The 21,433-nt window shown below is 45.3% G+C and overlaps 2 protein-coding genes across 4 annotated transcripts; one reads left to right on the top strand and one right to left on the bottom strand.

The window, feature by feature from the left end:
* Positions 1–239: 239 nt before the first annotated feature.
* On the bottom strand, positions 240–19,510 carry LOC119648379 (dentin sialophosphoprotein). Of its 2 annotated transcripts, none has more exons than XM_038050111.1 (6): positions 19,126–19,510; positions 18,917–19,061; positions 18,791–18,850; positions 7,092–7,157; positions 744–1,936; positions 240–539 (listed from the first exon to the last, which is right to left on the bottom strand). In XM_038050111.1, exons 1-6 carry the CDS (start codon positions 19,306–19,308, stop codon positions 300–302), a joined length of 1,887 nt encoding a protein of 628 aa, XP_037906039.1. In that variant the 5' UTR covers positions 19,309–19,510; the 3' UTR covers positions 240–299. The 2 variants fall into 2 exon arrangements, with proteins under 2 accessions (XP_037906039.1, XP_037906040.1); XM_038050112.1 differs by having other exon boundaries at positions 367–519.
* LOC119648380 (ATP synthase subunit b, mitochondrial) lies at positions 7,133–21,066 on the top strand. 2 transcript variants are annotated; one of them, XM_038050113.1, is made up of 4 exons: positions 19,569–19,726; positions 20,179–20,510; positions 20,574–20,762; positions 20,829–21,066. In XM_038050113.1, exons 1-4 carry the CDS (start codon positions 19,699–19,701, stop codon positions 21,006–21,008), a joined length of 729 nt encoding a protein of 242 aa, XP_037906041.1. In that variant the 5' UTR covers positions 19,569–19,698; the 3' UTR covers positions 21,009–21,066. The 2 variants fall into 2 exon arrangements, with proteins under 2 accessions (XP_037906042.1, XP_037906041.1); XM_038050114.1 differs by lacking the exons at positions 20,574–20,762; positions 20,829–21,066 and adding an exon at positions 7,133–7,735 and having other exon boundaries at positions 19,582–19,726; positions 20,179–20,297.
* Positions 21,067–21,433: the final 367 nt, after the last annotated feature.

The following is a 21,433-nucleotide window of genomic DNA, read 5'->3' as shown; positions in this document are numbered from 1 at the left end:
TGGCAGACAGACTCTTGTGGATCTCCGCATGTCGTTTGGTATGACTTGAGCGTGTCTAGAATTTCAGCTACGGATGTCTCACTGGAGATGACATAGTTCCGGTAAACCCTCTGCACTCTTCATCCATCTGCTGACATTGCCAGCGACAGGCCTAACTGCAACCGAGAACCAATTTTATCATTGATTTGAGATAGAATTCTCGGAGAAAATTCTCTATATCAAATTTAAGACCCAATAGCTTTTCTCATAAAAATATTTATTTCAATACTTTCCTACATATATATACTACACATACATTTTCAAAGCTTTCCAGTTTTGTTTTTCTTCAAAATCTCCGCATACTGTTGAATAGATCCTTCCTCAAACTGTGACTTGAAATCGTCTGTTACCGGTTGCTCCAAATTTGACTCCTCTTCCACATTATCACTTTGTCTCTTTGATTTTTTGATTTTTTCTCGCAGTCGATTGCCCAAGCGAGATGTAGCCAAAATTTTGCTGACTCTGTTACTTTTTAGCCACCTGTGATTCCAAGATTGACTCTAAATAGCATTGATCTGGTTCTAGTAGCAATAAAGGTAGATAAATATCTTCAAGTTGTTTAGTTCGAAAGTTATTTCACATTTAGAAATTTTCAAAGCATTTAGATTGAACCAAGTCACTAATATAAGGGAAATATAATGAAAAGCAGCTCGAGGAAAAAAACTTGAAGATACGAACTTAAATTAAATGTTATTTGTACTTACCTGATTTGATTCGGAGAATTTACTGAGAGTAGATTCTTCATCGCTGGAGTTATCGAGAGTTATAACGTCATTGTCTATTTGTTCACTAGCGATTTCGCTTGGCTTTTGATCCTCCTCATGGCTATGAGTAGGCATGCTAGGTTTGTTGGAAGCTTCGTCCTTGCTCCTATCCTGCTCATCATGAAGATCTTCGAGGTCGTCGTTACCCAAAGAAATTACATCATCGCATTGGTGTATTGAGTCATCGTCTTTATGATCCTGTAAAACCTTATCAAGTTGGTCTGTGCCTTCCTTGCTTGAATCCGTTCCCACACTTCCTGATTGTTCAGTTTCTTTCGATCCTTCCGGTGTTTCCACTTTACTAAAATCTTTTCTCGCATTATCTTCAATTGGGGCAATATCCTCAGATTGAAGCATTTCTTTCTTAATTGCTAACGCTTCAGTCTCAGCGTTAGCTGTCGGCTGTGACTTCGCTTCTTCTGCTGTAGTGTCACATATCGAAGTGGCTGCTATCGATCCATCGTTATCAATTATCTCCCCGTCTTCAATTTCCTCCTGTTCTTTTTCCTTTGCTTCTGATTGTTTTAAATTATCTACTTCTGCCCCAATGGGTTCTTTCTGGCTACTGACGTCATTAGAACTGCTTTGTTTTTGACGGTCATCTGCTTCCTTTTCAATCCTCTCTGTACGAGCATCCTCACGTAACGAACTTTGGTATGACACATCATCATTTTCGTCACTAGAATCACTTATACACAACGTTTCAGGACTAGGAAGAATCGTTATCACATCCGGTGATGCAGATCTCTCTTGTTTGGCACCACCACCATCTTCCACTCGATCTTTCTTTTCACTTTCCACTTTGGAATTTTCACTTTTTTCAGTGCCGACGTCTTTCTCAGACTTCTTATTTTCAACATCTTCAGTATCCTCATCGTGATTAGCTTTCCGGAAGTTTCTCTTCAACTTTACAGATTTGGTTTTTCGGACTGCAGAAGGTTCAGCGCCATTGGTCATTTTTTTATCATTAGAGCGACTTGACGATGATACCTTGCTTGTTGATTGGGATGCGTCGTCGGTGGAGTCATCCGAATCGACTTCGATTTTTGCAACTGGTTCCAGAGCTAACTGAGATCGTATAGCGCGAGCTCGAGCCTGTAATTCGAGGAGCTCCAAAACACTCACGCCTTTATCTGAAATAAAGTGAAATAGCTACTTTATCGTCTAGTTTTTTCAACGCCGAAAATAGTAAACTAATGCCGCAAAAGTGTTTGGACTGAACTTGTAGCTGGTCACTTTTTACGGCTACTCCGATATCGACAATTTCATCTCAACCACAATTTACTCCACTTCGTGCGGATTATGAAAAAAACAGATTTTGTAGTGCAAAAGCTGCCAGCGGATCGGTCATGCGACAAGTGATGGTGCCTTCTTTCACACGCCCCTCCCTGTCTATCTCCGCTGCACTAAACCGCAGCAACTCAAGTTTCCCAACCCAACATACGCAAGAATCACGGCAGTTCATAATATAGTCAACACAATAATCAACCTTAAGGTAGCTCGGGATCATAGGTATACCCCCGAAGTGTACTAATCGAACGGAATTCACAAATAGTGCTCCTGTGTGAAATCCACTTTTCCAAAGGTCAACTTTTTGCGCCTAGACAGTCACCAATATAACTAAACTCCTACTACCTTGCCGAGGATACCGCTACACTAGTGGCCGATAAATTCCTCGGAATGAAATTCTTTCTTCCCGCCAATGCCCTCAAATCCCTAGAAGTTACCATCGCCTCAATTAAAACCACCTCTGATTCTTTTTATTATCCCAACCAACTCTTTAATCCAAATGACCCATCTTTCATCAAATCGTTTTGCAGGAACCAAGCTCATTTCAGGGGGCGACATCAAATTTTATCATTAGAACTTGCAGACCCGCTCTTCAACGAACCAGGAAGTATCGAGTTGATTCTTGGAGTGGAAACCTTCGAAGAGATTGTTAAAGAACACTTGATCCTTTGCTAGCTCTGAAAATCAAACTGGGTCGGATGATTCCCGAGAAAACTATGAGACCAGAGGAGTTCAATCAGTCAAAACGGAATCTAGTACAGCAGAAAAAGGATGTGAGGAACTTTACCAGACAACATTCTATCGAAAACCAAACGGACAATATGAAGTGAAGCTACCATTTAAGGACGAACTGGGTCTAACTAACTGAGACAATTCAAATATGACAACTGGCTTCACAAAATAAAGAGCCGGCTATACGGGTTTTTGGAAGGATATATCCAGTTGGGCATAAGCAAAAAGCACAATTCTGCGTTGGAAATACATGAAATGTGTCTAATTTGCCTAATCATCCCTTCTCTATGCACAGCAGTACCATGACTAAAGTACGGTTGGTTTTCGCTACCTCCGCCAAAAATGTTGATGGCTCCAATTCAAATGATCATCTTCATACGGGAGCGAAGATGGAGAAAACACAAGTATGTATTCACTGACGACAGCGAATTCTTCGGCGGAGGAACGTGGAAGAATATCGGTTGAACACTGCAACCTGTAGTATAGCCTGATGAAATTTGATGCAAGGACGAAGGTAGAAGATACCCACCTCATGTAAAAATTTTACAAAGAGATTTCTATGTTGACGATTCATTGACCGCTCATGACAAAGAAGCTGCTATCTTGATGTGTTAACTAAATGCCCCCACCTAATCGTAGTTCCAAGCGCTCATGCCTCTTGTTATATCAAGAACTGAAAGGTCTTCTTCAATGCGGTAATTTCAACCTACGCAAGTGGACAGTGGACAAGTGGCAACTATTCAAAATTTGGAAACAAGCAAGCAGGCTCCCTGTCGTCAATATCCCTCGACTGCAGTACCTCGGTGAGGGGGCCTTGGTCACCGGTACATTCAACACTACAAGCAGTTTGAAGAAAGAGGCGTTTAAAAGAAGTTCACCACCAAAAGACACGGAAGATGCTTCACAGACGGGCATTCGCCACCTCACATTGAGGTGGGGGTGGTGGGGACTACTGCTGAACCCATCTAGGAGTAGCCCAACGATCCCACAATCTCCCCAGAAGCACACTTTGGTGACACAGAAATGCACAGTTGGAAAACCAACCAGGTTAATAGCGTCCAAATACAGACGAATCATCGTTCTCCCAACTCGGAGGGAAAATAATAGAGTAGTCTGAATTCATAAAGGACAAACACAATGTGCACCACGCTATTAAAAACATGGTCAGAGCGATTCAATTTCTGTACAACAGCACCAGGGACGATAAAAAGACATCGAAGAAAGTAGACGTCACTCAGACAACACAAGTGATGCCTCCTTCAAAATTCAGGAGGGCGGTAAGCTTGAAAAGGATTCTTTTCGCCCCTCGCAAGGCAAAAAGCCCTCGCACCGGAAGAAAGAAACGCCAACCAAAAAGCTTGAATTGTGAAAATAGCGTTGCCAGCTTCGATGAATTCCAGAGAAGTAAGGCCAAAAAAAGGAACCGAAAAAGCATGGACCAAGGCTGGCAGAAAGAAAAATGCGATACACAAAAGAAAATTACGGTCAGACTTGATCATCGTCTCTAAAAAAGGTGATATGCCAAAAGCCGATATTCTCAGGAAGGTCAAATCGGATTCGGAACTGACGGAACTTGAAGAAAGTGTCAGCCGAATCAGAAGTTCCCAAAAAGGGGATTTGATGCTATAGCTAAAGAAGTCTCTGGGTAGGGCGACTGAAAATTGATTTAGCAATATGGAGAAGCCCTTAGGGGAAGAAGCACAAGTAAGGGTCAAAAAGCAGAAGATTGTGATACAAACTAACCCTAAATATCCGCAAGACCCCAGAAAAACTGTTAGGACCTACAAGAGTCCGTAATCAAAGGACTCAGAAAGGCGTGCGGAACGGTCGAAACAGCATTCAAAGTGCCCGTGGCTGCTAAAGTAAAAATAAATTAGAGTCGTTTGCCAATTCAGAGAGCAGATGTCCCTCAAGCGCTGTTCTAGACGCCATAAATTTGACCACATAGCGACAAGATACACTGGTGACTGTGATTGGTCAAAGAGATCCAGACAATGTGAATATATGTTTTGCAAGGCAAAAGAGCATCGCCTGTGGGCCTGTCACAGGCAGCAGCAGATGCCCAATATTTAGGAGGATCAGTCTCAACCATTGCGAGGCAGAAATATTCGTTTTGAGAATGATGAGGCAGCGCAGGACCTACTATCACAGAACATCTATTAAAAGGGAGTGAAAGTGGTCATCATCAGCAAGGCTTATCACAACAACAGAAGTGGGTCGTGAGCCCCAGATCCATCCAATAAGCGGTAAATGGCAACCATATATATAAGAAGTGATGGTGTTTCTGGAAGTTACACCACCAAACGCGGCGATGGCACAATACGAAGAAATGCAGTTTCGGATGCAAGAAGTCGAAACCCCGAAAATCCTAGGGGATAATTTCAACATGGATCGGGGTAGTCGAACTGCGGACACCTGGGGCCGTGTTTTGCTCGAAGTTTCCGCGGAGCTTGGTGCTTGCCAATTTTGGAAATGTATCCACTTCTCGGAGGACAGGCTCGGGCTCAATAGTTGATTTGAAGTATGCGGATACCACATTGATGAGGAGAATAGTCAGATTTGTCAGTGAACGCTATACTCATTAGCGACTACCAGTCAATTTTCCTCTAGATCGGAAATGGGCCATGTGACGATGCGCTTTCCCGCAAAGCTGGAAATCAGAACTGGTCCATGAAAACGTTTGAAGGGGATACATTCATAGAGATGCATGGTAAGATCTGATCAGAAAAGGCAGCACATATGATGAGACGCATAATGAGAGCATGTGATACTACCATGGCGAGCCGGCGATTTTTCACAAATATGCGCAAACTAGTGATGGAATGAGGAAATCACGAAGTTTCTGGCCACATGCTTTCGAGCAAGAAGGATTTGCCAACGATCTAAGGAAAGATCAGGCTTAACCTGGCTATATGCAGCAGCGAGATTACTTTAAGAAAATTTACGCCGAGACAGACCAAAGCCCCTAGGGAACAGCGTGCTGGGTTATTATGAAGAAGATAAGGGGCGAACACTACAACTGACCTGTCCACATTTTCTTCTTGATATAGTTGGTGATCACAGCATCACTTCCAAGCCGGTTTGCAAATTTCTAGGGGTGATGCGAAGATAAATTTCAAGGGTATCTAGACTATTCCTGTGAGAAAGCGGCTAACACCAACGTAGCTTTAGTACGGAAAATACTTAACCCAATGTTACTGATTTCTTGCGGATCGGAAAACACTAAATGTGATTTGCCAGTTAGTGGCGCTAATAATGTGAGGCACCTTCCGGAAAATCCCAGGCGAGACAACGTGTGTTATTGCAGGAATGGTCCCAATGAAGATTGTGAAAGTGGAATGGATCTACCTGAAAAGTATACAGAAGAACGACCAGTCGAGTGTCACTGGAAAAGTGCCAGCAACGGTAGGACGACTCGCAGAGAAGTCGGTGGACTCAGACTCTAATTCCCCGTATTGAGGAGTGGATTCAGTGGCAATAAGGCAAGATCAACTACCACCTGAAAAAAATCCTATCAGAACATGGTTGTTACAGGAATTATGAGCACCAATTCAGGTTGGATGATTCTCCTGTTTAACTTGAAGGTGGTTGCACATCTGAGGCCAGTGCATGTCGTGTTCTACTATTCACGATTTTGGTTAGAGAGAACGAGCCTGGAAGATTCCCTGAAAATTAACATAAGCGCTCAGAACATCGTCGGCGAAATGCTAAAGTTGAAGTCAAACTAGTGCGCGATGAACCCCGTAATCAAAAGGGTTGAAGCGGAACTTCTGTTACACTACCCCAACATCTCTCTGTAACCTTAGAAAACACGCTGGAGCAGGAGTTCTCACGATAATAGTCGCAATTATCATTTTGAGAGATCATGGCGAAGTTCTAAACATCAGAGAAGATTCGCGCAATCTGTTGCAGTCAACAAAACGAGCGGTTGTATGACGTTCGGATCATCCCATTGTGAGACTTCACCCAAGTTTAGTGGTGAAGCTACTAACTCAGTTGCAAATAAGATTGTCACCGAAGTTTGTTAGCTAAGTATCTTTTAAATTGCGACTGTTCATACTTATTAATACAAAATATCTTAAAAAAAACATTTCCTATCAATTGCAAATGATTTAGGAGAGCGTCTATTCTTTCCAAAAAATGTTAGCAGTAACACCTAACTTTGCGGCCATAAGCACACTTAAATCAACCTTTTAAAATGACATTTCTAATTTTATTCAAGCACATTTAATTTCTAACTTCATAAATATCTTGTAATTTTCTTACCTTTCGCATTGTCATTTTGCTGTTGTTCTTTTGTTATTTGATCTTTCTTAGCCTTTTTGGGTTTACCTATGGAATTAATCAAAATCAATTAATTAGCAAAATTAGAAATTTTGAACCTAAACTAATTAAAAAGATAGAAGACCATGTCAATCCAAGATGCAGAGAAAGTTGAGAACAACACATCTGAACCACATGACTATGAGGACCTATTTGGAAATAAGTTCACTCTCACCAATCTTTCCTTTGAGGAGAGGAGGGAAAAATTCGAGAGAAAAAAGAAGAGATGCTTGAAGGACCAGGAAATGAAGGAAATAATAAGACATCTCTTCACACCCAAGCCTATCGACTACAGCCCGGTAGAGGTGGTCTTTTCCAGCTATAAGCCGAAGACTGTTAAGAAATTCTATCAACCTGGATTAATCGTCCAAGTGGACAATCGAACCACGGAACCTGAATTGCAGAGGCTGTTTCATGTGGGGGCAAGAACGTTATTCCTCCGACTGGGTTATGCCACACCTGCCGAATGTAACCAGATAATGGCTGTGATGAAAAACGCAATTGGAGACTTCCATAAAAACAGACCATATTTGACGCCGATTGGAATTGCAGTGGAGCTGAGAGGGCATGGATTGAGGACTGGAAGGGTGAGAAATGACAAGCATATTGACATATGTGTAGATACTCTCATGGTCTTAACTAGCGATTCAAAGTATCAATACGTTTCTCAGCGGGAAATTGTTTTTGTATCAAATCTCCACAAGTACATACCCCTTGTTCAGATCGGGGACATTATCTTCATGAATAGGAGTAAGATACAACTGAAAGTTGTCAAAATCCTCAAAAACAATATTACATGCTGTATTCAAAGAGGGTCTGAAATCAGGTCCTATATGGATGTTGAAATGCCATACTACGTAGCTAATTATTTTGAGCAAACTTTGGAAGATATAGAGGACGTCCAATTTGCTATCGAAAATGAGGTCCAGTTCATAGTCCTGCCGAGCGTGTCCAACGTCGAATACATCAATCAATTTCGAATGTTTCTCAAAGCATTTCCTTGCGATTGTGACGTTTTCGTTGGAATAAACACTTGCATTGCGACCAACAAATGCATTACCAAAGAAATTATCAAAAACTGTGACGGCATCTGGTTAGACAAACTATACAAACGAGAACCTTCTAGATTCGTAGTAGAAAGCAATGTTGACTGTATCATCAAAATGGCTTGCAACCTACAGATTCCTATAATTGGAAAGATACCAATCAAAACTCGATACGACTTTTTCAAGTTGGGAAAAAATAAATACCTTCCTTATTTAGACTCGATTCTCATCGAGAAAAGTCCCCAGGCTCTAACCTTTCCCATAATAGCCAGAAAGCTCTTCTGTGTTCAGGCACAGACCAATGATTGTCCTGAGTTCCCGGCATATCCTAGCTCAACTGACGCACACGTCAATGATAAAGCCACGACGGAATCAATCAAGTTTCATATAACTATTCAAAAATGCAGTGCTATAATTATCAATTCAGACATATCCCACAGTACTGCCAAATTTCTATCAAGGAAGCATGTTTACTGCCCAATCGTCGTTGTGGCCGAGGACGAGGCAATAGCAAAGCGACTGAATATTTACAGGAACCTCAAGGTGGTCGTCTACAATGGCAAGCATAATTCGGAAGAGAAAAGACTTGAATATGGAATGGATTTTGGCATGTGGTCAAAATTGATCGCAGAAGGAGACTTCATCCTGTCGTTCTATGACAATGTCCACTATGAATGTGTCACAAGTAAATATCAAGGTCTGTACGTACCCAAAAAGGTTGTGAATTTAGAACAATATGAGAGAATCAACCCTTGCAAAAGAATGAATTTGATTTGAGATTTTAAAAACTAACGGACAAATTTCTTCACTTTTTTTTTCGGAAAACAAACAATTTTCAATTAGAATTTATTTGTCCGTTTGTGAGTTTAAGTGAATAGAATAAATTCTGTTTAAATTGGAAGCGTTTTCGATTTAAGAGACGAAGTGCATGTAACCTAAAAACCCAAATCAATCCATCGATTTATTTCCCACCCTTTAAAATTTTCTGTAAAACAGAGCCTTATTAAAGTCAATTCAGTATCTATCTACCTGTCCGTCTGTCTTTTTTTCCAGATGTCTAAATCTTTAGAAAACACTGGAGTGAGCACAGCAATGTATGGAGTCTTATCCACTGAAACCACCCCGATTGCTTGCCCGGTTGAACCACCATAGCGTATTGCATCACGGGGTGCGTTTAGCTCACTCTAACTTGGTCTACTTTCGTCTTTACGCGGGGCTGTCGAAACCGCGCTTTCCTGTTTTCCTCCGCCTTTGAAAGTTGGTCGCATCCCAATTCTCCTTCCGACACAAGGTTTTCCAAAGCCAACACCTCACCTAGAGTTCGTCTTCCTTCTAATACCCTAGGTCCTCCAATCCCAGACAGTGGTCTGAGTCCCCCGGGACTCCATCGTCGAATATAATGTAGAAATACTGGCGAAATTCTCTATGCCCCGTCAGAAACTGATCCCTCCTTGCTGTCTCTCGAACCACTCCTTGATGGTAGAGTTAAGCCCGGGGGGCCTTCCTAAACGTTGCAGCACTGTTGCCATCTATTTAGAAATCCCTTCTTTTCGGTGAGCTTTGTGTGCAATAAGGGAAAGATACACTTGACGTTATATGTGTCAATCGGCATCATTGCCGAGATGACATTGCTGAAGATAGAATAAACCCTTAGGGTTGTCTTTTTATAGACAGCACTCCATTTATATGCATTACGTGGGATCTGAAATGACTTTCTTCAATTCGGACTGCACAGAACAAGATCAAGTTTACCCCATTGGCTGCAAACAAGCTATAAGTATAGGCGGCTCTCGAACGTTCGCCATCACCCTTGCCAAATCCCTTCTCGTCATAGACACTTTGGACTTTGGTAAGTTCGCGACGCTTGGTAACGAAAACCGCTTCCATCTTTTCCTTCGCAAATGCCAATCTAGCGCTCTCTAAACAACCGATAATAAAAAAAAGCTATCGACAACGCTTTTACGCACAGAGTGTTGGACTCCCGCAACAGTACGCTGTCGCACTACCAACTAAACACCTCCCTGTCATCAGAGAACTAGCCTGGAACCGTTTGACACATTTCTTCGGGCTAGCCCTCCCGCTCTCCCGGCTTTGGGAGCCTTCAAGTCAGGGAATTCCTTTCACCAACGGGAGGGGAGGGGAGAAAGGGAATTGTTAGTGCAGGGGACCCCTTACCATCCGATCCCTCCGCCAGTCAAGTTCAATTTTCTTGGCAATAAAAGGAACCCGAACATAATGCGCAATACGATTCCAGCTGCCAGCGCTCTTCAGCATCTCTCTGACAATGTTGTCTGGAAAGAGCTTCCCCGTGTCTGCATAAAGCTGCTGACGAAAGCCGTTCCACCTCTCGCAAGAGAAAAAGGTGTGTTCACTGTCGTCCGCTACTCCATTGCAGAACACACAATCAGGAAACCGCGACTTCCCAATCCTGTGCAAGACTGAAAACCTCCATGGCCGCTTAGAAGTTGGGTAAGGTAATAATCAACCTCACCGTGCGCTTGGTTGAACTACGGGTCTAAATTGTCGATCAGCCGCGCAATCCATCTGTCCCTTGGCTCATTTTGCCAAGAAAGTTACCACTCGGTAAGGGTGCGTTGACGTTCTTCACGGGCAACCACCGCTCTTAAGTTCTCGCCCTTACGGTAGCTAGCTTTGCGCTCCTTGGCGAGGAGGGCAACGGGGATCAGCCCTGTGCGCTGTTGCTTTGATTTGCTCGAGGAAGCACATCTTCGAGTCGAGCATTAAACTAAGTTATTTAACCGCTGGTTTCGACTCTATAGTCAACTCGCCGGCGGAGCATCAGTTTGTAAACTTTCGCCGGGATGCCATCAGGACCTGTCACCTTCTTATTTTTCATAATGAGTACCGCTTCTTCGACCTTTCTCACTGTGAAAAGGGTGTAATCCTCGACGCAGGGCCTTCGCAGAGCCCCGATTTTCCGGGTGGCAAGCTTCTAGCCAAGTCCCCACGGGTCCTCATTCAAATCGTTGACAACGTTCTGTCAGCCAAGAGCTTTGCTTTTATTTATAGCGCTGCGGAGTCTCCTTTTTGCTGATCTATACTGTGGCTTGATGGGGCATCTCTCCTCGTTGGCGTGCAAACGTTGTACCAAACGGCGGAGCTTATGATACTCCCTCCGTAGGTCGGAAATTTCCGCCATCGACCAGTACATAGAAGGCTTGTCGCGGCTGGTTCCCCTCGGAGGTATGGAAGCGTCTCACGCAGTCTTTATAAGGTTCATCACTGAATTTACGACGGTGTCAGCTGCGATGCTACCACCCCTCGGAGCGCCCTCCAGCGCGGCTCTGGCTGCTCCAAGAGCTTCGACAAACTTCCCGATATTCTCCCTCGCGATATTCCGCAGGCAGGGGAAACGTCGCGTTGGTGTTCGCCGGCAAGTAGCGTCAACCACTTCGAACGCGATGTACCGATGGTCACTTGCCGGGAAGTCTTTTAGGACTCGCCACCCGTCCACCGACGATGCCAGAGATTCCGACGTAAAAGTGATGTCAGGAATGCTTCCTTCACAGCGTGGTCGCCGAAACGTTGACGTGGATCCGGTTTTTAAAACTACGAACCCGGTTCTCGCCGCCATTTCCACAATCCGTTTCCCTCAGGAGTCCGACTGACGCATGCCCCATTCAAGGGCCCTGGCATTAAAATCACCGCCTACCAGGATTCGTCCATCCGTGCTTGTAACGGCATCCTCCAGAGCATCAAGCCGGTGCCAAAAGTTCGGCATCGTCTCGTTCGGATCCAGACAAACCCGTTCTCTCGGCCTTCGGCAAGAACACGAAGTCGAACGTTGCCCTGAACCCAAATGGCAGCGGTGCCCGATAAGTCGAGATGCCATGCGGCCGGGTCCTTGTTTTCGGTATTGCTCGCTCATTAGTACTAGATCAGCATTTACTTCCGCAGCGAACTGTGCTAGCAACTGGTGTGCGGTTGCACTCCGGTGCATGTTAATTTGTTAAATGCGGATCATGTCATTCGCACCTTAGCCCTTTCCAATTCCACCCTCAAGATCGGACACCGTCCCGAGCGCGCAGTGTGTGCGACGCTTTCACCAGACGTGCCAATATCCCTGCAGAGAACGGAACTCTCGCTTTCATTCCAGGTCTTCGCTTGATGACCTACTGGGCCGCGTGTCCGCCATGCTGTATTCCTGTCCGGTCTCTTACAAGCTGCTGACGTGTGGCCATAGTCCAGACACCTGTAGCACTTGGTGGGGACTATCCGCCATCACATCCTGCATACTACACATGCAATTTTGATTCTCCCGCTGCTAAGGAGTTTCCTCGCATATTGCTCGAGGACTTCCACCACAGCGAGTTTTGGCCTCGAGCATTTACAAAGGTGATACCTATCCAGGCATTGGTTACCTCTAGACATTCACACTTTATCACCTCCTCCACTTCGACCTTTTCTGTAAGGAAGTCAAGATCCCAGAATGCTAGAGAGCACATGGGCTCTAGGCTGGAAACAACATCCTTCTCCCCCAATAACCCCTTGACCGCTTCGCAGAACGTACTCTTAGTAGTCGTATTTGAGCCCAGTTCGACGAGAACTCCGCCACTCTTCATTTTCCGTATGAAAGGCACCTCTGCTCCGTTGTCTTCGGGTTTCATCCTGTAGCGGATTTCACTAAGGACTTCCGCAAATGTTTTGTCTTCCGTACGCTTAATGAGCAGAGCCGGCGGTCTAGTCCTTCTTCGATTCCTTGTCTTTTCTGCTACTGGTTTCTGGTTGGCAGCCTCCCTGTCTTTGGACAGACATGTCCCTGGCAGCGTAGTCAGTTGTTTCCTTTTTTCCTTCTTCGCCTTCTTTTTTGGGCCCTGGAAACTATCAATTTCGTCGGGATACCGAATTCTCTCATGGCCGTGTACAGTTTTACCCTGGCTATGCTATCATAGGCGGCTTTAAAGTCAATGAGAAGATGGTGCAATTGATTTCCATATTCCAACAGTTTTTTCATCGCTTGCCGCAGAGAGAAAATCAGATCTATTGCTGATTTGCCTGCAGTGAAGCCTCGTTGGTATGGGCCAATGATGTTCTGGGCGTATGGGGCTGTCCGGCTTAGCAAGATAGCGGAGAATATCTCATAGATGCTACTCAGCAACATGATACCTCTATAATTGCTGCACTGTGTGATATCTCCCTTTTTATGTATGAGACAGATAATGCCTGTTTACCAGTCGTCAGGCATTGATTCGCCGTCCCACACCTTGAGCACAAGTGGATGAACCACTTGGTGTAATCGGTCCCCTCCATATTTAACCAATTCGGCTGTAATTCCATCAGCTCCTGGCGACCTATGGTTTTTAAGCCGATGAATTCCACGGACTATTGTTCTACACTTGGTAGTGGCAGTATTTGTCCGTCGTCTTCAGTTGGCGGGACCTGTAACTCGCCGACTTTCTGGTTGTTCAATAGTTCATCAAAGTACTCAACCCGTCGCTCCAATATGCCCATTTTGTCGGAAATCAGATTTCTCTCTTTGTCCTGATTTCTTCTTCATCCCTGCGCGCCTGGTGCGGTTGCTCCCTGCACTTTTCGAGTTCACAGACCTGTTGGTTCTCCCAGGCTTCCTTTTTCCGTCTGTGAAGTTGCTTGTCCGCTCGCCGGAGTTCGTTATAAGTCTCTGCGCGTGCCCGCGTCCTTTGAGAATGCAACATTACTCGGTATGCAAGATTCTTTCGTTCCGTTGCTAGCTTACATTCATCATCAAACCAGCCGTTCCGACTCCTTTTGTGACTGGGGCCAAGTATGCTTGTGGCCGTATCCATGATAACGTTCTTCAGGTGATTGTGAAGTTCATTTGTTGATGCTTCATCTCCAGGTCCTCTATTGACTGCGGTTATTGCGCCATCCACTTCCCTCCTATAGGTGTTTCGGAGGGCTGTGTTGTGGATGGCTTCAGTGTTGACTCTCACCTGATTGTCAGAGGGGATTCTGGGTGGTGTTGTTGTTCGAGCTCGGAGCACCATGCCAACGAGATTGTGATCCAAGTCTATATTGGCCCCCTGGCGCTTCCTAAAATTATATGAATTGATCGACGCCTTCGAGGCTCTGCAGATAGGGAGAATAAGATGAGCCGTCAGACTGAGAGCCTTCGTTTTATCGATTTTAGCTTCAGTCCAACTCTACTTGCCTCTCTTTCCAAATCCAGAGCGATTTGGCTAAGGTCCGACCCCATCAGCGAAGTCGAGTTGTTTGAGGAATGTCCTCCAAGCAAGGTGGTTTGACCTTTTGCTCACAAATTGGACAGGCAAATTGGGAGTATTTTCTCCAATGCCGACGGAAGCGGTTTTTGTGCACGGACACACCGTTAATGGACCGGGGATTTCACGGAATTTCTAGTTGAACTTTTCGTCCGTTTCTACAAAATTCCACAAAGTTTTGTTTCATTAACTTTCGCCCGTTCACTTCGTCACGGCGCCGGCGGTCCAATCCAAAAGGCCGGAAGTTTGCACACCGGCCTCGTGCCAAACCGCCTGCCACGGCGGTGACAGTGTAGTGGGACGGCAGCAGTACATTACGCCAAGTCGTGGTTCATGCCTGCGCCCTCAACTGAAACCGCGTAGGTTCAGCGGGGAAACCCGGGACCTCGTATGGTGGTTGCAGCGACCTTCGAGGAGCATCCATGCTAATTATGACCTGTGAATATGTCTCGAGGTCCCTGGGAGTGTCGACCTCCGGCGTTGTGTATCGTGAAGGTGAAGTCGGCCGCAGTTTCGAAACCGCGTCTCTGAGTAGGCGTAGCATCCCGGAGCCATTTAACCCTACTCTGATATCCAGCACAGGGTCCATGGGGTCGCAAACTCTTCCCATACCCCATCTCCGCGGGACTGGCCATAAACTCCTCTCTGTGATCAAAAGAGGGATGAAGACGGCTACGGTTTCGTACCAGGGCAGAGGCAACTCATTAGACGCCGCCTCACCTCCACCCTGGGAGCAACGTGATCGAAGCGGCTCGGATGTTGGAAGTGAATTGGCTGATGAAGTTGAGTTGCCAAAGTTGGCGAAGAGAGGCTTCGTCAAGCTTTTGTTTAAGTGCGAAAGGGAGGGGCTTGTGGTCCGTGAACACTATGGACGACCTGTTCTCAAGGGACGAGCGGAAGTATTTAATGGAGAGATACGTGGCGATTAGCATACGATCGCAGGCGCAAAACATCACCTATAACACGATTTGGACCACAAATTCCTCTGAGATTTTTCCTGAGTGCAATACATGACGTTTGATATGATAATAGCTATTAGTTTCTTCGAAATGCCTCGCATACGTAGAGCACGTCAGATACACTACCTGTTCACTCTGTCGAAAGGTTTCTCCGTATCGATCGATTGCAGGTGAAGCGAAGGTCGAAACTACGCGCACTGTTCCAAAATGATCCGTAGGGTATTAATTTGGTCAATTCAGGAGGATCCAGAGTGGAAACCAGCCTCTGCCGATCAAGTTTTCGAGATGTTCTTTGATGCGTTTCCAGATTATTTTAGCTATTATCTTTGCAGGGGGCACGCAGAAAGCCCTCTTGTGTGAAACAAAACCTTATTAGAATCGAGACGATGTCCGTCTGTCTGTCACACCCGATTTATTCGGAAACGACTAGACCGATTGTCATGAAAATTGGTAGGAGCGTGTGATCTGTTATTCCCTTTACATGCAGGAAGTGACGCCATTTTGTGTTAAGGGGGGCTCTCCATACATGTGAATGGAGGGTGCAAAATTTTTTTTCATAAAATGTTTCCATGTGCAGTATCAAAGGAAAGGACTCAATTAGCACTTTTAGAAACTGGTTCCATATTAGATATCGGGTAAGTGAGGGCTCAAAATATGACCATCAAAAAGTGTAACAGGTCTCGTTTTCAGAACCTATTTAACCGAAAAATCTGGAAAAAAAAATCACAATAGTGCATCTCTATGAAATCTAGGCCTCAAAATACATCCGGTTCCGATATCTTCACAAATAAAGTTAATAATAATAATCTTCACCAACGGTTCAGTTATGGAGAGCGGATCGGGCGCAGAGGTGTTCTCGGGGAATCTAATTATGGAACTGGGCCGACTCCTCGGAAAAATGACGACCATATTCCAGGCAGAGATATATACCGTTTCATTGGCAGCAGAAGAATGTATGCGACAAAAATGGAGGGGTCGCACCATTCGAATCTGTTCCGGCAGTCAGACGGCGTTATCAGCACACATATCAGGCCAGTTGGTGTGTAGTTGTCATCAGGTCCTGCTGAAACTTGGCCGACTTAACGAAACATTCCTGACGTGGGCGGCCAGAACCAGCTTTTGGAATCCGGTCATCTACTATCAAGTCTACTCTGAAGGCTGAAATTGCAAGGTTTCACGTGGCCGAGTGGAGAAATTTGAACTCTTGCCATAAGGCAAAAATCCTTGTGGAAGTAGGAGATGAAAACCCTAGTAAGGTTTTTAACGGGACACTGCTCCTTAAACTACCATACGGAAACGATTAGGGTGGTGGTTTCGGCTAACAACATGAAATTAAATTAATATTAATTGCCGCAATAGCCAATCTCGAAGACAGAAGACTCTCTATTATTTTCTTTGACGTCCTGCCGTCAAGTCATGGCACTCTGCTCGCCACTCCTGTGGCGAGGTCTAAACTGAGTGGAGAGCGCCGGTGGCGTCATCTGTCCGCTCGCATTCGCAACATTCGAAATAAATTTCGAATGCCGCGAATCCTGCCGCGCCACATCACTCCGCCCCCAGATGAAACCGAGGGAATTCCGCGACTGAATCCGGGACTGTGTTCCCCACCAGTTCTTGAAGCGAACGCGCGGTTGTTTTGGGGTGCACACGGGCTTCAGCCTGGACAGGGAGACCGCCTTTTTGTGTTCACCGATCTCGAGCTGGAAGAAATATTCTCCTGGAGGCTGCAGCGGCTTCCGGACGGCATCCGTCCTGACCAGGGCGTGCGTACACGTGTCCAGTTCCTTGGGCGCAAAGACAGGTACGGACGAGTATTGGGTGGGAGGAGTGGCCTTGATGCGTCGGAGATTGTCTCTCAGCAGACGCGCGTTTAAACCCCAGGAGTTTTCCTAACTCCGAGAAAAGGGTGGACTCAAATTGCATTCCCTGGTCAGTGGTGACCACTGCAGGGACGCCAAAGCGAGATATCCACTCTCGACAGAGGACTTCGGCACAAGATTGCACCGTAATGTCTTTCAGAGGTATTGCCTCAGGCCACCGCGTAGACCTGTCGATGATTGTGAAGCAATACTTGTAACCGTGCGAGTCTCCCAAAGGCCCTACTATGTCGAGGTGTATTGTATGGAACCGCTTGGTAGTGCGGGGGAATGAGCCCACTTCCTTCCTTACATGCCTGGTAACGTTACACTTTTGACATGCGATGCACTCTCTGGCCCAGGAATTGACATCCCTGTTCATGGAGGACCAGAAGTATTTATCGGTAACTAACCGATTTGTTGACCTGATGCCTGGATGCGCTACGTCGTGAACCGCGTGGACCACTTCCTTGCGAAAGGTGGCCAGAATGTATGGCCGAGGTCCCTTTTCCGAGTCTTCGCAGCAGAGAGAGAAATTCGAGCCGAAGATGGGCAACTCTCGAAATTGGTATTTGGGGTTGTATTTGAGGCTCTGAAGTACTGCGTCATCCTCCTTGCGCCTTGGCAATAGCCGAGAAGCCGAGTGAGGCGAGGATGTTAACCTCGGAGATACGAGACAAAGCGTCAGCAACTATGTTGGCCTTGCCGGACACGTGCTGTATGTCTGGCGTAAACTAGCTTATAAATTTCAGATGTCGAAACTGACGAAGGGACGCTTTGTCGGGCTTTTGTTTCAAAGCATATGTGAGAGGCTTATGGTCCGTGAACACTGTGAACGACCTGCCTTCAAGGGAGAAGCGGAAGTATTTGATGCTCAAGTACACGGCGAGCAGTTCACGATCGTAAGTGCTGTAGTTCCGTTAAGCGGGGTTCAATTGCCTAGAGAGGGGCATCAACAAAAACGGCTAGAGATGCATCTTGCAGAGGAAATGCCAAGAGTGTAGCTTCAGCCAGTTGCTGTCGGGATTTATCTCTCGTGTGTCCTAAGTTTTGGGGCCAGACAAGTACGCGTTCAAAACGGACTGGTGTTGAGCGGTCTTGGGCAAGAAACGACGATAGAAGTTTAGCATGCTCCAGAACCTCCGCAAATCCTTTACAGTTTTCGGACGCGGGAAGCTTGTAATCGCTTGCACCTTGTCTGAGTCGGGCTGTATTCCTTCAGGGGAAATGGAGTGACCGAGAAATCTCACCTGTGTTTAAAGGAACTTACATTTCTCAACGTTAAGGGCTAAGCGGGCCTCAAGGAGACGTTGAAAAATGCACTCGAGATGGGCAAGTGCTCAGACTCTGAGGAAGAAACGACCAAATCATCCAAATATACGAAACTGAAGTCGAGGTTTCGGATATCGGTCATGAACAGTCTGTGCATTTAGCCTCCTGTAATCCCCACATGGGCGCCATTCGCCGTTTGGCATAGAGACCATATGCAGTGGGGAAGACCAACAGCTGTTTGAGGGCCTTCACTGTTGGCAAAGCAAAGTATTTGTAGATAAAACTTACTTGCTCCATGACTCTTCTCCGTTTCACTGTCAGATGATATTTCTTCCAGGGAAATATGTTCTGCAAATAGAAAATAAAATCAGTCATTCAGAAACTCAAGGACTAGACCGGCATTGCGGCATTTACCTTCAACATTGTGAACATCCGAATCTGAGGAACTTTCGGTATCCGTAGGACACTTTGTTGAGTTTATGATCGACAGTAGCCGTTTCGTAGATAAGCCAAGCAATTCATTTAGGCAGAGCTCCTTGATCTCGTCTATCGGACTATCCTAAAATAGAGAAGAAAGACTTAGTCCAGGACGAAGGAGAACAAACAGATCACTGTGCACTTACCTTTAGGAAGCCGGGCGCTAAGTTTCTAATAGTTTTGGTTTTTAAGCAGGAGAAGATTTGTTTCACTAACTCAACACGGTCGTCCACGTAGTGAGCAAGCGGATGCAGTTCATCCTTTTCAGTTTTAATTTGTACTTTTTCTTGTTTCATTGATGCTTTTCGTGAGTTTGTTGAAGACTTCATATCAACACAATCAGGACTGCATTTGCTTTGAACTGTCAATTACTCTAGGAATATCCGTGACAGATTGCATATTTTCGTTATTGTAGCATAGACCTGAACCTTATTATCCAATTGTGTTTTTCCTTAAACACCCGCAATTAAACCGAATAATATTATTGAGAAAGATTTCCCACTCAAGCTATAAGTCCCACTTATGTTTTTAGTCAGTCCTAAATATTATTTTCAATAGCTTATAACCGCTTTTCATTTTTCACTTCCTCCATTTTGACTCAGGTGGTACCAGTGAACTGTCATCGATTATCTGAACGCCGAACGAACGAGACGGTCCGTGAGAGTGCTGGACGTGAACCAAACGTCAAAAAAGAATCAGAAATAAATTTGTGATCAAAAATGCTGTCGAGAGCTGCCCTCCTTTCTGGTAAATATCGAGTCGGGCCCATTAAAAAATTTGTCCGTGTAATTTACTGGGAAAGCGGCGATCCTGTTGGATTTGAACGTGTGATGTGAATTGTGACCTAACCAAGATCCCATTCGCCGTTTATGTAATCGCAAGTTCTAGGCGATTTGCGCAAAGAACGAACAAGTGCGGGGAGAATATTGCAATTTTTAAACCATTGAAAATGTTGTAGACAACACAGAAGACGTTCTCACCCTGTGAGCCTTTCAGATTTTATTAACTTCCCTTCATTCGATGAACCCTAGGTCCGGAGATGGAAGCTTACATGGCATCCTCCTTAACGAAATGAAGGGACAATTCTCTAAGTTCCGCAGCGTTACAATCCTATTCCTCCACGCGCACTACCCCCACACTTTCTAAAAATTCCTATAGAGCAAATCGTCTCAATTTTATACAAATCTTCTTTCTTCCAGTTCAAAGGCCAATTGGAGCCCTTGCCGCCCGCTCGGCCGCTTCCTCTGCCTCTGGATCCGATTCACAGTTCCCCCGGCCAGTTCGTCCCGAGTTCCCAGGCAAGGTTCGAATGGGTTTCATTCCAGACGAATGGTTCCAGTTCTTCTACAAGAAGACCGGTGTCACTGGACCATACGCCTTCGGTGCTGGTCTCATCACCTATTTGTGCTCCAAGGAAATCTACGTCATGGAGCACGAGTACTATTCCGGCTTGTCACTGGCCATCATGGCAATCGTAGCCGTAAAGAAACTAGGTCCAGCCGTCGCCGCCTATTGCGACAGGGAAATTGACGTGAGTAGACTTTAGCTTTGATTGTAATCATTTCTCTGCAATTGAACACGGTTCCGCTGACAGAGAATCGAAGGCGAATGGAAGGAAGGTCGCGAGAATCAATTGAAGAGTCTCATGGACTCCATCGAAGCCGAAAAGAAGGAACAATGGCGTGCGGAAGGCTCACTTATGCTCATCGAAGCCAAGAAGGAAAACGTCGCCCTCCAGTTGGAAGCTGCATTCAGGGAGCGCGCTATGCAGGTTTACCGCGAAGTAAGTATACTAGCTTCCTAGTTCCAAGCTACCTTGTCAGACTAACCATCTCTGTTCTCTTCCCAGGTTAAACGCCGCTTGGACTACCAAGTCGAATGCCAGCACATTGACCGCCGTGTCAACCAGAAGCATATGGTCAACTGGATCGTGAGCAATGTCTTGAAATCAATCACTCCCCAACAAGAAAAGGAAACACTGAGCAAATGCATCGCCGATCTGAGTGCACTCGCAGCTCGCGCTAAGTAAATTCCATCTCACGTGCCGTCGGTGTTATTGGTCTTGAAAGAGATGATGGGTTTTAGCGTTATGTCTTTCATATTTAAATTGTAACGTTAATCGGAAGGATATAAACTGAAGACTCTTCTGTCCGGACAAACGGACGGGAGAGCCTTAAATTAAATTAATTTGGTTGTTTTATTCTGACCCTTGCATCATAAAAAGTAGCCGGAATTTAAATAAAACGAAAACGGTTCATTTATCAATCGCTGTCTGGTCGTAAGCAAATCAGCCAGGGGCATACTAACACCTGCTGGCACGTTAAATATTGGTACTCTCACTGGATGGTGCGGTGTCCATAGACCTAGAATACGAAACTTCTCTATTTTGGCAGCCCAAACACGCAATATGATGTTGACATTGCCATCTCTGAAGGTTCCCGTAATGTCATTAAA

This window comes from Hermetia illucens, chromosome 2, assembly GCF_905115235.1.
Source record: "Hermetia illucens chromosome 2, iHerIll2.2.curated.20191125, whole genome shotgun sequence".
In the NCBI taxonomy this organism is placed as follows: domain Eukaryota; kingdom Metazoa; phylum Arthropoda; class Insecta; order Diptera; family Stratiomyidae; genus Hermetia; species Hermetia illucens.
The sequence above is the reverse complement of the archived record's forward strand: the minus strand, read 5'-3'. Positions and strand labels throughout refer to the sequence as shown.

Coding starts and splice junctions, on each gene's coding strand:
- LOC119648379 (XM_038050111.1), bottom strand. CDS start 19,308: ATGAAGTCTTCAACAAACTCACGAAAAGCATCAATGAAACAAGAAAAA. Junction 19,062..19,125: donor TAGCGCCCGGCTTCCTAAAG/GTAAGTGCACAG, acceptor TCTCTATTTTAG/GATAGTCCGATAGACGAGAT. Junction 18,851..18,916: donor GGATGTTCACAATGTTGAAG/GTAAATGCCGCA, acceptor TTCTATTTGCAG/AACATATTTCCCTGGAAGAA.
- LOC119648380 (XM_038050113.1), top strand. CDS start 19,699: ATGCTGTCGAGAGCTGCCCTCCTTTCTG. Junction 20,511..20,573: donor ATTGCGACAGGGAAATTGAC/GTGAGTAGACTT, acceptor TTCCGCTGACAG/AGAATCGAAGGCGAATGGAA. Junction 20,763..20,828: donor CTATGCAGGTTTACCGCGAA/GTAAGTATACTA, acceptor TTCTCTTCCCAG/GTTAAACGCCGCTTGGACTA.